This window comes from Cariama cristata, unplaced genomic scaffold (genome assembly GCF_000690535.1).
Source record: "Cariama cristata isolate BGI_N322 unplaced genomic scaffold, ASM69053v1 scaffold2013, whole genome shotgun sequence".
Lineage (NCBI taxonomy): Eukaryota > Metazoa > Chordata > Aves > Cariamiformes > Cariamidae > Cariama > Cariama cristata.
Window position 1 is genome coordinate 42480 of NW_009609935.1, and position 13833 is coordinate 56312.

General features: G+C 35.6%; 1 protein-coding gene across 1 annotated transcript; it reads right to left on the bottom strand.

Annotated features, from left to right (window-relative positions):
• Nucleotides 1-1064: 1064 nt before the first annotated feature.
• LOC104159700 (heparan sulfate glucosamine 3-O-sulfotransferase 1-like) lies at nt 1065-2107 on the bottom strand. The gene has a single exon (XM_009697682.1). It carries the CDS (start codon nt 1992-1994, stop codon nt 1065-1067), a length of 930 nt encoding a protein of 309 aa, XP_009695984.1. The 5' UTR covers nt 1995-2107.
• Nucleotides 2108-13833: the final 11726 nt, after the last annotated feature.

Sequence of the window (13833 nt, forward strand, 5' to 3'; positions counted from 1 at the left end):
ATCATTATGGTTGGAAGATGTTACTTTAACTTTGAGAACATCCCATGGTCTGCATTAGAAATGACAAAATGAAAATATTCCATGCTTTGGAGGGCAAGCAAATTTTTTTTTTCTTTTTTTAGACAAGAATCTATGTGCCAATGGAGATATGTAAACTAAAGCCAGGAGAGCAATTGAATAACTAGTCACAGAATAAAAACATGATTAATATGGCAGTACTAATTAAGAGCTTTTCCATTCAAGAGCAAAGTGATATAATTTATATAATCAAATATTTGTACAGTTACTGATATAAATAAATTTTTTGCCTTTTTTTTTTGTATGTATAGAATAACAGTGTAAATTAAGGTTGCCTGGGCTATTTTAATTTCTTTACATTCAGAACTCTCACTTAAGCTTCTTCAAACAGTTCATATTCTTTGGAGATTTTGTTTTTACAAACCCAAGACAGTAAGAGTGTGGTTTAATACTAATGACATACAGACAGGGAGCTTCTAGTTGACCTATTCAAAATCATAGGTGAAATAGATTCCTTTTATTATTAATTAAGTACTTCTGCATATTAACAGAGGATGAATTATTTATTGGAGCCACTATGTATGCCCCTGTTTTAACATACAGTTTAACTTATTGTACGAAAAATTCTAGAAATCAACGCCACTGTCATTGCGCGTGATATAAAAAATACTAACAACAAAAAAATACAGAACAGTTAGAATAATACCATTTCAAATATTTACACTTTTTACAGTTAGAAGCAGTCATTTTTCCAAAACAGCACAAATCTTGTAACAGATACATATCTGAAATGTCTGCTGCAGTTAATGTATTTGCATGATGAGAGAAAGAAGATCAGAATATGAATCACAGTAATCATACAAATATGTGAAACTTACTCTTCCCAACATAAAGGGTACCATTTCAATGTGTTAACAGATGTGTTATTCCAATGAAGCACATAACCAGTATGTTAGTTCTCATAATACGAATCTCTACGGTTTAGAAAGATAGGTTTGAAGGAGTTTGTTTCAGGCCCTTGTAAAGAAACATTGATTCCAAATGTATTAATGCCAGTCAAAGGAATGATTAACCATTCTGTAAAATTTTGCATTGTGCTCTCTGAAGTAAGAATACAGTTGCTCTAAAACAGTGTTGTTAACAAGAGGATGGGGGCGCCCTTTGGATTCATGTAAACATCTCTCCCTTCCATCACTTCTGATGCAGTAGAATCCCTTGGTTTGGTTAAAATAAAAATTAGAAGCCATAATTCGGGAAGGAAGATTCAGAAATCTTTCAACTTTTTGTAATTCAGGAAGAGGGTCCTTGATTAAAGTATTGCCATCCACTATGTGAATCTGATCCAAACTGAAATGCTTAAGCCACTTTTCCATATGAACATCATAGAGACTTCTCTGAATAGCTTTGTATTTGGTATTAAGTGCTCCATTCTTAATAACAATATCCTCAAAAAGCTGAACAGGCTTGTGGCTTTCTACTCTGTTGTAATATACTTGGGTATAGTCAGATATAACTCTCTCAGTGGGATCTCTTAGAATGAGCAGCAGTTTAATGGAGCTATTCATGTCATGAATTCTTCCTGGAGCCTGTGGTGATGTAAAATAGCCTGGTGTTTTCTCAATTGTAATTTGATTTCCATAAGAAAATGGCATCAGATTTCTATACCAGTCTATTCCTTTCACATAATTTTCATCCCAGTCAAAGAAGTGGACTTCTGTAGCTGCTACCACAATATTAGGATGAATATCCAACATTTCCAGCAAAGCCCTTGTCCCTCCTTTACGAACTCCTATGATGATTGTCTGAGGTATCTGTCGGGTTGTGCCAGGAGGTCTCACTTGTGCTGAATAGTGTTCACTTTTATTGCTGAATAATCCTACTTGTGACTTCAGTGTTTCCAACAGTGCCCCATTCTCAACAGGAGCACCCTGAGCATGAGTCAGCAGAAGATAAGCTGACACTAGTAGGAAGGCCATGTGGAGAGGAATAATTAGTTCAAGATAATGTTATGCTTGACTAATGAAAGGCTAGGTAAGTCCCTTCTTGAGTTGGCTGGCAGAACCCGTGGTAAACACACAGCAAGTTTCTGAAGCATCTACAAAAATAAAACAAGACAAGTCAGTATTTCTAAACCCATCAACAGTTGGAAATTCAATTCACAAATCTAATCTGTGATCACAACAGAAAATTTACATAGAAGTTTTTTGTTTTCCCTGACTTTATTTCAGAAGAACAACAAAAAAAAAAAACCTAGGTGGTTTTTTTTCCTTAACCATAGGTGACCAATGATGAATACTAATCCCTCAACAGATTTTATTTCCTCTAACCAGAACATTAGAATTTATTTACCCTGATTTTAAATTTGACCTTTATTTGCTTGCTTTGATTTACCTAGTTCTCTTCCATATATACCATATACTTCTTTTGCCACATATACCATACCCAATATGATCTTAATAATAATTCCAAAGCATTTTTGAATGTCAATGCATTTCACCAAATTCCCCGCTAGAAGAGTATATCATAATCTAAATAATAGCACTGAATGGTGGTGCATCCATTTGGTTTCCAGTGAGCTATGGAGCATATGAAAAAAGTTCTGTTTACTTAGAGACAGGAAACAAAGCACAGATATAGGCAAAATTTTGGAATCTGAGCCCTTTAGAGCGGCAAACTAAGAGTGTAGCAATGTGTGGAAAAAGAAATGAGACAAAGTGCATCCGTTCCAACTATCCAGGTGCTGTGAAGCATAGCCACTTCAGCATTGGGAAGATCTTGGCAAAATCAAATCCTCAGATAATATTCTGTAATTCCTTCAAAGCTCCATATAAGAGATACCTAGATGCTTTCTGGGTACCTAAAAACTTTTGCAGGGAAGCAAGTCTGGTTGGAGCTGGATACCATCTCTTTCTTAATCCACATAGCATATGATCATTTCAAGGAAGCAGTGAATGTTAAATCTCTTAAAAATTTGAAAAAAGCTTTAGGCTTGCAGGTATGTGCATGTGCACATGTAAGTGAAAGAAAATGTCACTGTAACGTGTAGCAAACATTTGACATCTCTTGGGTAACTGTTGTGTATATTATTTGAAACAGATCACTAACAGATCTGCCATCACAACAGCAGTGATAAAAAAATTCAGATCAATGCAACACCTGCACTGGAACCACTATGCTTGGACTGCCCATGTCCGTGTCTGAAAATCTTATAGGACAAATTCTCAATGAGAGGATTCTTGGACTTCATCCTATTTCTGAGCAATTATAACATTTTAAGATTTGTAGGACAGATCTATATCCTTAACTTCTTTTGTTTTCAGTGTAGAGTGTGGAAACAAGCTATTTCATACAGTGAAGCAGCAGTCATTTTAAAAATAATAACTGGTTTTGGAATCTATTTGAATTATGTCTCATATTTTAAAGTAGTCTCAGAAATACTACAACTTTAGCTCCTTCTTCAGTTCCACTGTCAGTTAGTCTCTTTCTTTTTCTGAATATATTGGTCACAGTATTTCGCCTCTTAGAAACAACCTTAGAAAACATAGCCAATTCCCATTTGTCATGGCTCTGAGGAGCTCACAGTATTTCCATTTAAAAATTGTTTACTTTGAGGCTTACTTTACAGATTTAAACATTTAACGTAAGAACTTTTTTTTGTAATAATAGTCTAGGCAATGTAGCAGATTCATTAAATCTATTTTCTAAATTCTTTAAAAACCTATGCCAGCTTCTTGGATATCTAGAGAATTACTCTTGTTAGCCTGAATGAGCTCTAAACTCACAGATAGGTAGCAGATATTAACCCTAAAATTACCATTTAAAAAATAAACTATGACCCTTAGTGAGTAAATCTCTGGAGAGCATTCCCTGTTATGTCCAAGCAAGTCCTAAAGAGCAACTCCTTCTTCAAAAAGAGCACAGCTTCAACCAGGTAAACTGTGTGAGCATACACTTATTGAATATTGGAAAAGTCCAAGTACAAATTGGCTTCATAATCAGAGATTGGGGAAAATACTGTTCTCCTTTATAAACCTGAAAAGAAGTTTCATTTTAAAGGTCACAAGTGTTTTTACTAAGAACTTCACATGGAAGTTCTATTTAAAGTTCTCAAGAACAGGGAATGCAAGCATTTCTATGGCAATTACAGGATGGAAGAACAGTTATGTTTATAACACCACCATTTGTCGTTAACGTTTTTCAGAATGACTAGTCTTCTGGATGGCAAGCTTGGGAAATGGTAAACATGCCATTTAGTGCTGCTGAGGAATCAAAATGCATTCTGCTACAATGGCAATTAATGTCGGTTTTGAAAAGCTCCACAGAATGTGCAACACTGACCATGCAATTTGAGGCATCACACCCCAGATGACTTCTGAAATACTGGCCTTCAAATGTTAAGTATGTTTGTAGGCAGTGACTCTGCCTTAATAATTTCAAGACAAATTTTTGGTGATTCACAAGGTTCCTAAACCGTACATGCTCAGTAAGGATAGAGCTATGCATTAGAGGGTTTTGAAAACATTTCCTCTCTTCTCTGAAGTAGGAATATATGGCAGTACAGCTGCTTTCCAGACCTGTGAGGCCAGTAGGCTGGGATCTGGGAATGGGGGCAAGGGAGCAGTTAATCTTTCTTTTAACCTGTTCTGAAACCCCAGTGTTAATTTACATTCTATTCATCTTCATTTTTAAATTAAAGTTCTTTCAGGAAATCGAATTGTTTTTGTAAACACCTTATGATTCTTTTTCAATTTACCTTTTTTGTGCTGATACACACAGCACATTATGCATTATAATGCATATACACCTGTATACATTAGATTACAAGCACTTCAAAACTAAGGCAAGACCAGCCTGAATGTCTGCCAAGCAAGGAATGCCTTGCAAATATCAAGGTGGAGACCTATAGTTCATAATCTAATTTAAATTCTGGAACTACCCCATCTTGAAACAGTTTTATGAACTGATTCTTGACAGATATTTTAGGCAACTTTATTTAATCAGAAAGAAAATTATTTTCAGAGTTTTTGAGAAGTAGTATTCTTGAGACTAACTAGGTTAATAGCTTAAAAAATAGAAGGGGAGAGAAGAAAGAAGGAATTTTTCTGAAATAAACTAAAACCAGTATAAAAAAAAAGATACAAAAGTATTTGAGACTGGGGACTCTACAGTAGTATAGACAGACGTGTGTTTTTTCCTAGAGCTGGTGATAGATAAAAAAATGATCAGAATCACTTTCTTATTTAAAAAAACCCAACACACTAATATTGTTTTATCCCTAATTAACTGATACTTCTCTGGTTTCATGCACCTAAGAATCAGGTGCAAATACTGTCATTCAAAGAAGCACTGAAGCTGAATGAGAAATTCATGCTTAGAACTAATGAAAGACTGGTTGTCCAAAATATTCTCAGGTTCACATGTGATGTGAGTGAGAGTCTGTTTAATTTACCAGCTGAAATCAGCAGTTCTCTGTAAAACACACTTAGAAAGCAAGTAACGGAAGAGATTCTGCATTTTCTATGGACCAAAGTATTAGCAGTATTTTTGCAAACGATTATGTTAGTTTAACCAGTCTGCAAGTAATTAGTTTTATATAGTGGAAATCTCTTAGAGTCATTGCTAGAACAAAACCTTACCCAGGAAACACTACCAGAAATAATCGAATTCAGAATGTGCTGTAAAACTGGTGCCTAAATAGATCAAAATTGCCTTTGGGAGCAATTCCATCAAAACAACATTCCAGCTTCAGCCTAAGATATTTGATTGATTTTGATGAAGCTCTAAGATGCTAGATCCTGTGGTTAGGTTATAATTGCTACATAAATGCAAAGGTTTTAAAGATGATTTATCAAATATAATTGGAATGTTATTTGAATAATTTCTGTGTTGCTTTTCTGCCTTTATGCAATTAAATGCACATTTTTAGAAGATATGAACTGCTTTTTATAATGAAAACAATATATTTTACATTGCTGCACTTGCACACTCTTTGAATCTGAGAGTATTCCTAAGAAATTAACCCCATGATACATGATCAGAATTACAGTGCCTTATTGCATGTATTTTTTCCTATTATTTGGTAGTGTTGGTGTTGCTTAGTAACATAAGGAACATCAACAGATATGATACTTATTAAACAGAAATGAAGTTCAGAAAGAAATTCATGCTGCAGAGAGGACTAATTAAGTAAATAATACCTTAGGCTTTTGTTTGCTTTACTTTTTTAAAACCTTTTGACTAGACTGAAGAAGCTAATACAGTGGCTGAAAAATCATTTTAATATTGCAGAAATGTTCTAAAGACCCTTAACTGCTGCACTCTTTTAAAAAAAAAACCTAATTGTCTTATGATTTATCTTGCTTTGGGGTAAAGTACAACATCATAGGGTAAACCTAACTATGTTATTATTACTAATTTATAATATTATTAAATCTTAATAATACTTTCCACTGCCTGTAATGGTTTTCATTGGAGAATTTCACAGCGCTTTGTGTTAATAAACTGTCTGCACCCTATTAAGGCACCATTCTCACCTTACAGGAAACTGCAGCTGAACAACCTGTAGATTCAGTTCGGGAGTGCAAATGCTTTGGAAAGTCAGGGTTAATGTGATCTGCTTAAGGTCATAGAACAGGTTTATAGTCCAACCATGAATAAAAACTCCAGGGCTTCCAATTCCCCTTCCAGTTCCAACTTTGTGCCATTTCATGGCAGCCACTCATCTCTTCTGGTGACTTATACTTGTGTTACGTGCTGAACTGAAAAGCAAAGAGATTACTCAATGCTTTAGCATAAGATTGAAGTAGTTTGTGGAAGATGCAGTTTCTTCCCACTTGCTCTGCCCCCAAAACTGAACCAAAGTATGAACTCAAGATTTTGTTGTGTCAAGGTATTTGTCCAGAAATACTCCTGTTCGCTACTGAAAACTACAAGGGGAGATGGTCAGAACAAGTATAACAAAGCACCGATTTTTGTCTCGATTTTTAAAAATATATTTTGCTTAAAAAAAAGTGTACTGCTTTTCCTGTTTATTCCTCTTAGATATCAACTCATCCCAACACAGATCAGCCACCGAGAAGAGGACAATTCAAACATTTTAAGGCTTACTGGCATACAAATTTGTAACAGCTCAATTATATCTCTATAATTAAGAACATCTCTAATGCTGACAATATGAAAAAGCTATAGCAGCTCAACTGTGTTCACAACCAAAGGTCAGAGAAGGTGAACTGTTTCAGGAAATTTTTAAAAGAAAATCATACTGTGATGACAGTTATGCCAGTGTAAAGTATGCATATACAGGCTGGCTTTATGTAATAAACAATTCTAAATAACAACAATAATATAATTCTAGAAGTTTTCAAATATCTGAAATTAGACTGTTTTTTTTCCTTTGGTAAAAGTAGAGCTCATTACGTAGCATATTAAATGCAAATCTGCTCTCACTATGGCTTATACATTTTTGAAAAACAGGCAAATGAATAATCCAGTGCATATGGGACACATTGCTTAATACAATCCAATATCCATTTATTCAAATCCAATAATGCAATGACTAATTCTATTAATTCTAAGCATTAAAAGTAATACAACCATCAAAAGTCCTCTTCATGATACCTTAATTCTGCTTCATAGAATCATTTGTGAAATAATGGACATTTAAAAATACTTGGCACATGTCCATATGGTTGAACAAAAAAAGTATCCTCTTTAATATGACGTGAAAGGAAACAAAATTCAGCTACTTCTATCCACACAGGTTAAATATGCCTAGCCTGAGTTCAAGAGACAATGAGAGCACATTTCTGAGTGTGAAAGATATTTAAAATTTTGACAAAGTTTCCTACATAGAAACAATTGTGAGTAGATCTTATTTTTATTACAAGCAGTGCAATTACTTCAGGTATTTTAGAACAAGATCAATTAGAATTAGGTTCAATTGAGTATGTTTAGAGCTGTGTCCTAAAAGTTTCAGTGAGATCTGATTCAGAAGAACTCAAATTAACTATTGCATGAAACTAAAGACTATGTGTGAAAGGACAGTTATCCCAGGACATGATAACCCTTTATCTTCAGCTAGGACATGAAATTGTGTTGCTGCACATTTACTCTACTCTCTATTGCCAAATTAAGTGTAATAACTAAATAACATTCCCATGATGTCATTACTAGGCTTTATCAAAATCTCTTAGGAGAAGTTAGTGAGTTTCCATTAATATACACAGATTGGACATGAAGAATACCTCCCACCTGTAATCATGGAAAACGTCTGATGCAAAATGGAGAAAGCAAGAAAGGTTGAGTGTGAGTAAAATATGACATTGGAGTTTTGTAACAGAGCTTCAAGTTGAGCTCCACTGGTCTCTGTTTATACAAGGAGCAGGGGACCGAGTACAAAAAGGACCACAGATCTCAAACAAACATGGCAGCAGTTCGTTTTGCTGATAAAGAATGTTACATTCTTGTATGCACTTAAGAATTTTGTTCACTCTCATTTTACTCAAACTACGGACATATTTTTAATAGGGAGATGTACTAAGAATCCTTAAATGTGGCACTACCTAGAAAAAACATGATCCCACAGACTGTCCCAAAATGCTGTCTTGCTATCATAACACCCTTCTGGAAATGAAAGCGTCTAAAGGTGTCACTTTAAGCATCAATGTAAAAACATATGTTATCGCAAAGAAAGACAAAGACATTAACATTTTAAAGTCCTAGTATCAGCAGTGAATTTATTTGGATGAACTTTTCCTAATGAGATTGGGGTTTTATAACAGCCAACAGTTACTACCTTACAGGAATAAAAAAGAAAATAGCTATTTGGTGAGTAAAGATAGGAGCTGCAACGTAATGGCAATTGGCTGCAGGCTTCCCTGCTACCAGGTACACAGACTATAATGGATAAAAAGGAAAGCTAAGAAAGGTTAGCATAAACTATAAACACATTAAATCATTGGCAGGTGATATTAGCAGATATAGGAGTTTTGAAAAAAGTTTGCTTCCCTAAGGCTAGCATTATATTTTCTAATTCCTTTTTCTGATAACTGAAGATAGAAAAATTGCCTGATGATAATATGACTGCAAATGCATAGCAGTACCTTACATAAAGTGTTATATACAGTATAAATACACTAATACATTTCTGAGCTAAATAAACCTTCTACAGCTGCAGCCTACACATTTATATTTATGCTATCTTTGGTATCTTTCAAAAATATCATACTCAAGCCAGCCACATAAAAGTCACTGGATTACAATTTCATAAAGGCCCTTAATGTATTTAGTCCATAAAGCCAGGCACATTCTAAGCATACCTCTAAATAGACATAAAAAAAAATTCGGTTCCTATTAAGATGTAAAGCATAGACAGTGGTCAGATTAATACAGATGACAAGGCCAATTTTATATGTCTAATCACTCTACATATCACATTGGCACATTTCAAATGGAATCTCATTATCGTTTTGTTGAATTAAACTTATACCCTGAATTGTTAATTATGCATCAGGACTAATATAAATTGAAGTAACAAAGATGCTATGCCAGGTCTTCAGCCAAATAAGCAGTAACTGTGTAATTATAAAGGTGCAAGATGTAACGATGCGTGGCTGATAACTAGCTTTTGTGTTTATTTCTACAGATCATACTAAGGTAAAACTTCAACCTCTCTACCTCTGCTATAATTAATTGAATATTATTCATTTGCCCACATTCATTGTCACAAAGAACACCTTAACACTCACTAATGTTTAGGAATTAAAAATAGAATTTGCTGCAGAGGATTTATGAGAGACTTATCTTTCAAAGGAAAAGATTCCTCAGAGGGTCAGAGATGGCAACAGAAACATTTGATAGGGACAAGGACAGGTTAGCTCTCTGTTGTACAAAATACTGAATTCCTACAGGACATCCATGTCAAATAGGTGACCCTAGAACCTGTTACGCTTTCTTGTAAAAAGCACAGCTTCCTGGCATTAAAAAAAAATAAAAACAACAAAAACATAACCCCCTGCTAATCTGAAGTGGTGGGGATTCTAAAGCATTACAACCTCAAGGACTCCAAAAAGGGAAGACTTTGTCTCAGAGAAGAGTTTTTCTGGGCAGAACTTGTCAGTATTATATCTTACGTTTTCAGCACTGCTCCAATCCCGGGTGAGAGCACTCCAGGCAGAGCTCATCAGACATTGGCAGCTGCATGGGGAGCTACCTAAGACATCCAGGAGTGACATGTGAGGAGCTGGCCAGGGAGAGAAGCCACGAAGCAGAAGTCTTGCAGGCAAGGAGGCTCCTTTGAATACTTGCTCACAGTTAAGCACTTCAGCCAAGGTCAGTATCCTACCCTCTGTTTATAGTATCTTTTCACAGAACTTTTCCAAAGCTCTGGCATTAGTCTCTGAGAAGCAGTTATATGATGTTGACTGATAAGAATTGCTGTATTGGGTCCTGTGTAATAGCTGTATATCCCCATTATACAAGGCATGAAAAAACCTGATCCTTCCCTTGGTACTAAGTCTTACTATCCAACAATCAGCAGACTGGAGACCTTCTAATGTCAAATTCAGACAATAAGAGAAGGAGCCAACTTCTCTGCTCAGGAAAAGACTGAAAAGCACAGGCATAAAGTGAGCTGAGAATTCACCCACAATAAAACAAATCAGCTGAAAGGCCCACCAGAGTTGAAGTGATCTGTCCTTGTAAAGGATGACTGAACAAAGTTTAAGAAGTACTTCATTTCTCCATGCAACCAAGGGACATATTTGTCTGACCAGAGCTACTTCTTAAGTACTTGATATTTTTAGTAGTATTTAGTTAACCCAAGATTATGAAAAATACTGCAGAGAAAAAAAAAAACAAACAGCAGCTCAGGAGCAATTTTTTTTTTTTTTTAAAGAGGACATGAGGGAATATAAAGAAGCTGAAAACATAAGTCATCTGGACAACTGATTTAAGGCTTAAAACCTATGTTGAATTTTGGGTGCTGGCATAAGCCATGATAAGAGACAAGATCAAAATAAGGATCAGAGACAAAAGGCCTGAGTGAGTATGAATATTTGATGAAATAATAGGATTTGCAAAACTAAGAAACATACCCAGTCCACACTGAGTTTAGGTACGCTGAGAGACTTTGGGCATCAAAGAATCTAAAATTACACAAAAAAGGTCCTTATAGTCTACCTTTCCTCCATGTAAATAAGCATGCAGAACTTGAAGTCCGAGACCATAGAAATCAACTGCCTAGCAAGTCTTAAAACTGATTAATACAGAAAGTAGTAAAAAAGCAAAACTCTTTCTTTACACTGGTAAGTAAATCCTTGCTAACAAAGGTAAATATAATACCATAATACATAACAGGCAAACACATTAGAAAAGAAAAAAAATAGATAATACTCTTGAATAAAAACTCAATTAATTCCTTCAACACATATCCATTATTGAGTTACGTGCATGTTCAACCCAGCAGGCAGCTTCAGAGACACAGGAATGAAAGCAATTGAGGAAACATTTGAAAAATGCCTAATAACTGGAGTACAACACAGAAAATAGCCTGGTGTGCCAAACTCATGCCTCTTTCATACTGCTCTTCAGGCTAAAACAGAGTCAAAGATGACAGTCTGAAAACACAGAGTAAGTAAAAGACAGTTTATTTTCTGGATATCACAGAAAAGCAGAAATCAGATCCTTTGCACCTTACAAAACCTGTTCCCACTGCTGAAGTAATATGTGAAAATACAGTAAAAGAATACTCACTACTCTGAAAAGTCTGAGAGTGGATAGCCAATACCAAACACTTCTTACGCGTATCACCAGGATTTCTGAGATTTAGCAGGAGTCCTATCCGACTGTCTTTCGCACTTCTTAGGTAGGAAAGATAGAACTTAGAAAAGCTTCTCTGCAATCCCAATCTTTCAAACGTTGATGTACAGCCTGAACCTGTAGGCATGTCAGTAGTCCAACCAAAGATACAAACACCTACATCAAAACCTTTTAAATTTCAGTGGAAAACAAAACAACTCCCTCTCCTCTTTGCCCTAGTCCAGTCAGTTACTATGACAGCTTCCCTGTGTGAAAACAATCTCTGCATCTACAAGTTTAAGCTCTCCCCACACAAACATTTTCTGTGGTTGTGCTGTAAACCTGAAAAGCCAGGGGAAAAATACCTGCAGTACCACTGCATCAAGCATGGTTAATTCAAGCAGAATATGTTCCCCACCATACAGCATCACTTCTCCCCGATAGCTCAGTGCTACTTCGCAGCCAAATAAGCCTTCTGCACTATTCATTTAATGCTGCTTCACTTCAAATCACTTGTAACTTCCCAGAAAGGCTCTTTGATGGCCGAGAGTACCTACAGCAATTCTTCAGAGCCTTTAAGCTCTCTGTCAATTTTCATCTAGGTCTTTAAGGTAAAATCATATTTAGGAGCCATCACATACATTCAGAATCTGGACTTTTAAGACTTCAAATTTATGAGACTTGTGACAAATGGTAAGGGTTTGTCACATTAGAAACTCTGACTAGGAGGAGCCACAATAGATGTGGTCACAGACTGAATCAAAGCATGGCAAGATTACACACACACACACACACTGTTAATACACACACACACACCCCGATTTAAATACTGTGTTTGCTGGCTATGATGATAACATTTATAATTAGTACTTTTTTATTTGAAATTGTAGTATCAATTTGGAAAACATCTGTTGCACCTAGGTATCTTATAATGACCTTTTAATATTTTTCTCCTTAAGTCTGAACGGTGTTACTAGTATTCTGGCAGTTGGCAAGGTGCTAGAAACTCCTGTAATAGAGGAGAAAGAGACAGAGGCAGGGAGGGGCTCTGATATATTTTCATAATTAACTGCACATTAATTAGAGCAATAAAACGTTAGAATGTTCAAAGTCATTCTCTTACCAGTGGGTAGGCTGTACAGCACATGTACTTTAATTGATTGTAAAACCCCTGATTTCAGCTACTCCAAAAGATACAATATGACAGCGGACTGGTCTTCTATTGCCACAACAACTGGACATTACCCCAAGGATCAGTACTTTAACATAGCATAAAGGGAAAAGGTACGTACATTATCTTGCATTCTCCCTTTCAGTCTCCTTCCCTCCCAAATAAAACAGACAAAAAACCAAAGCACAAAATTTTGTTATTTCAGTTCCAGACTGGCAAAAGACCTTTACTTTATGTAGGAGGAGATGACAGATCACAAAATTGATCATTGCCATTTTCTAGCCACAATTAAATTTTTTTTTCTTTCTATATAGCTTACAACCTACACATTCCATACTGGTTTAGTCCATTTAATTTTTCCTGAGGAAATTTAAAAAGAAAAGATGAGGATCAGTCCACATTCCTCTTTTACCTGTTCTCCATTACCACTGAAGCACTGTTATATAAAGCAAGGATGTAGGTGTTTGTATGCAATGGTTTTAAATGTAAAATAAACATCTTGTGCATCCTGATCCTTGTTTCTCTTGCCCCATAAGCACACTCAGCAGCCCCTCTGCATAGTGCAATTTAAACAAAATTAATTATCTCACTGTACATTTTACTTCTAAGTACATTATTTTTTCACTTTTCAATGCATTCTGACTTTTTCTGGGGTGTTTAACAGAAGTACTTTCAGCCGGTTTTCTGTGGTATCCTTCATCAGTAGCTTAGCAGTTACTTTAAACCTTTTGAAGGGCAAATGTCAACATCTGAATACCAGTTAATTTGCAAGTCCAGTGAGATTCATAGAAGAAACAGAAAGTGAAGCACCAAAACAGCACTTTCAAATCAGACTGCCTAAAAGCACA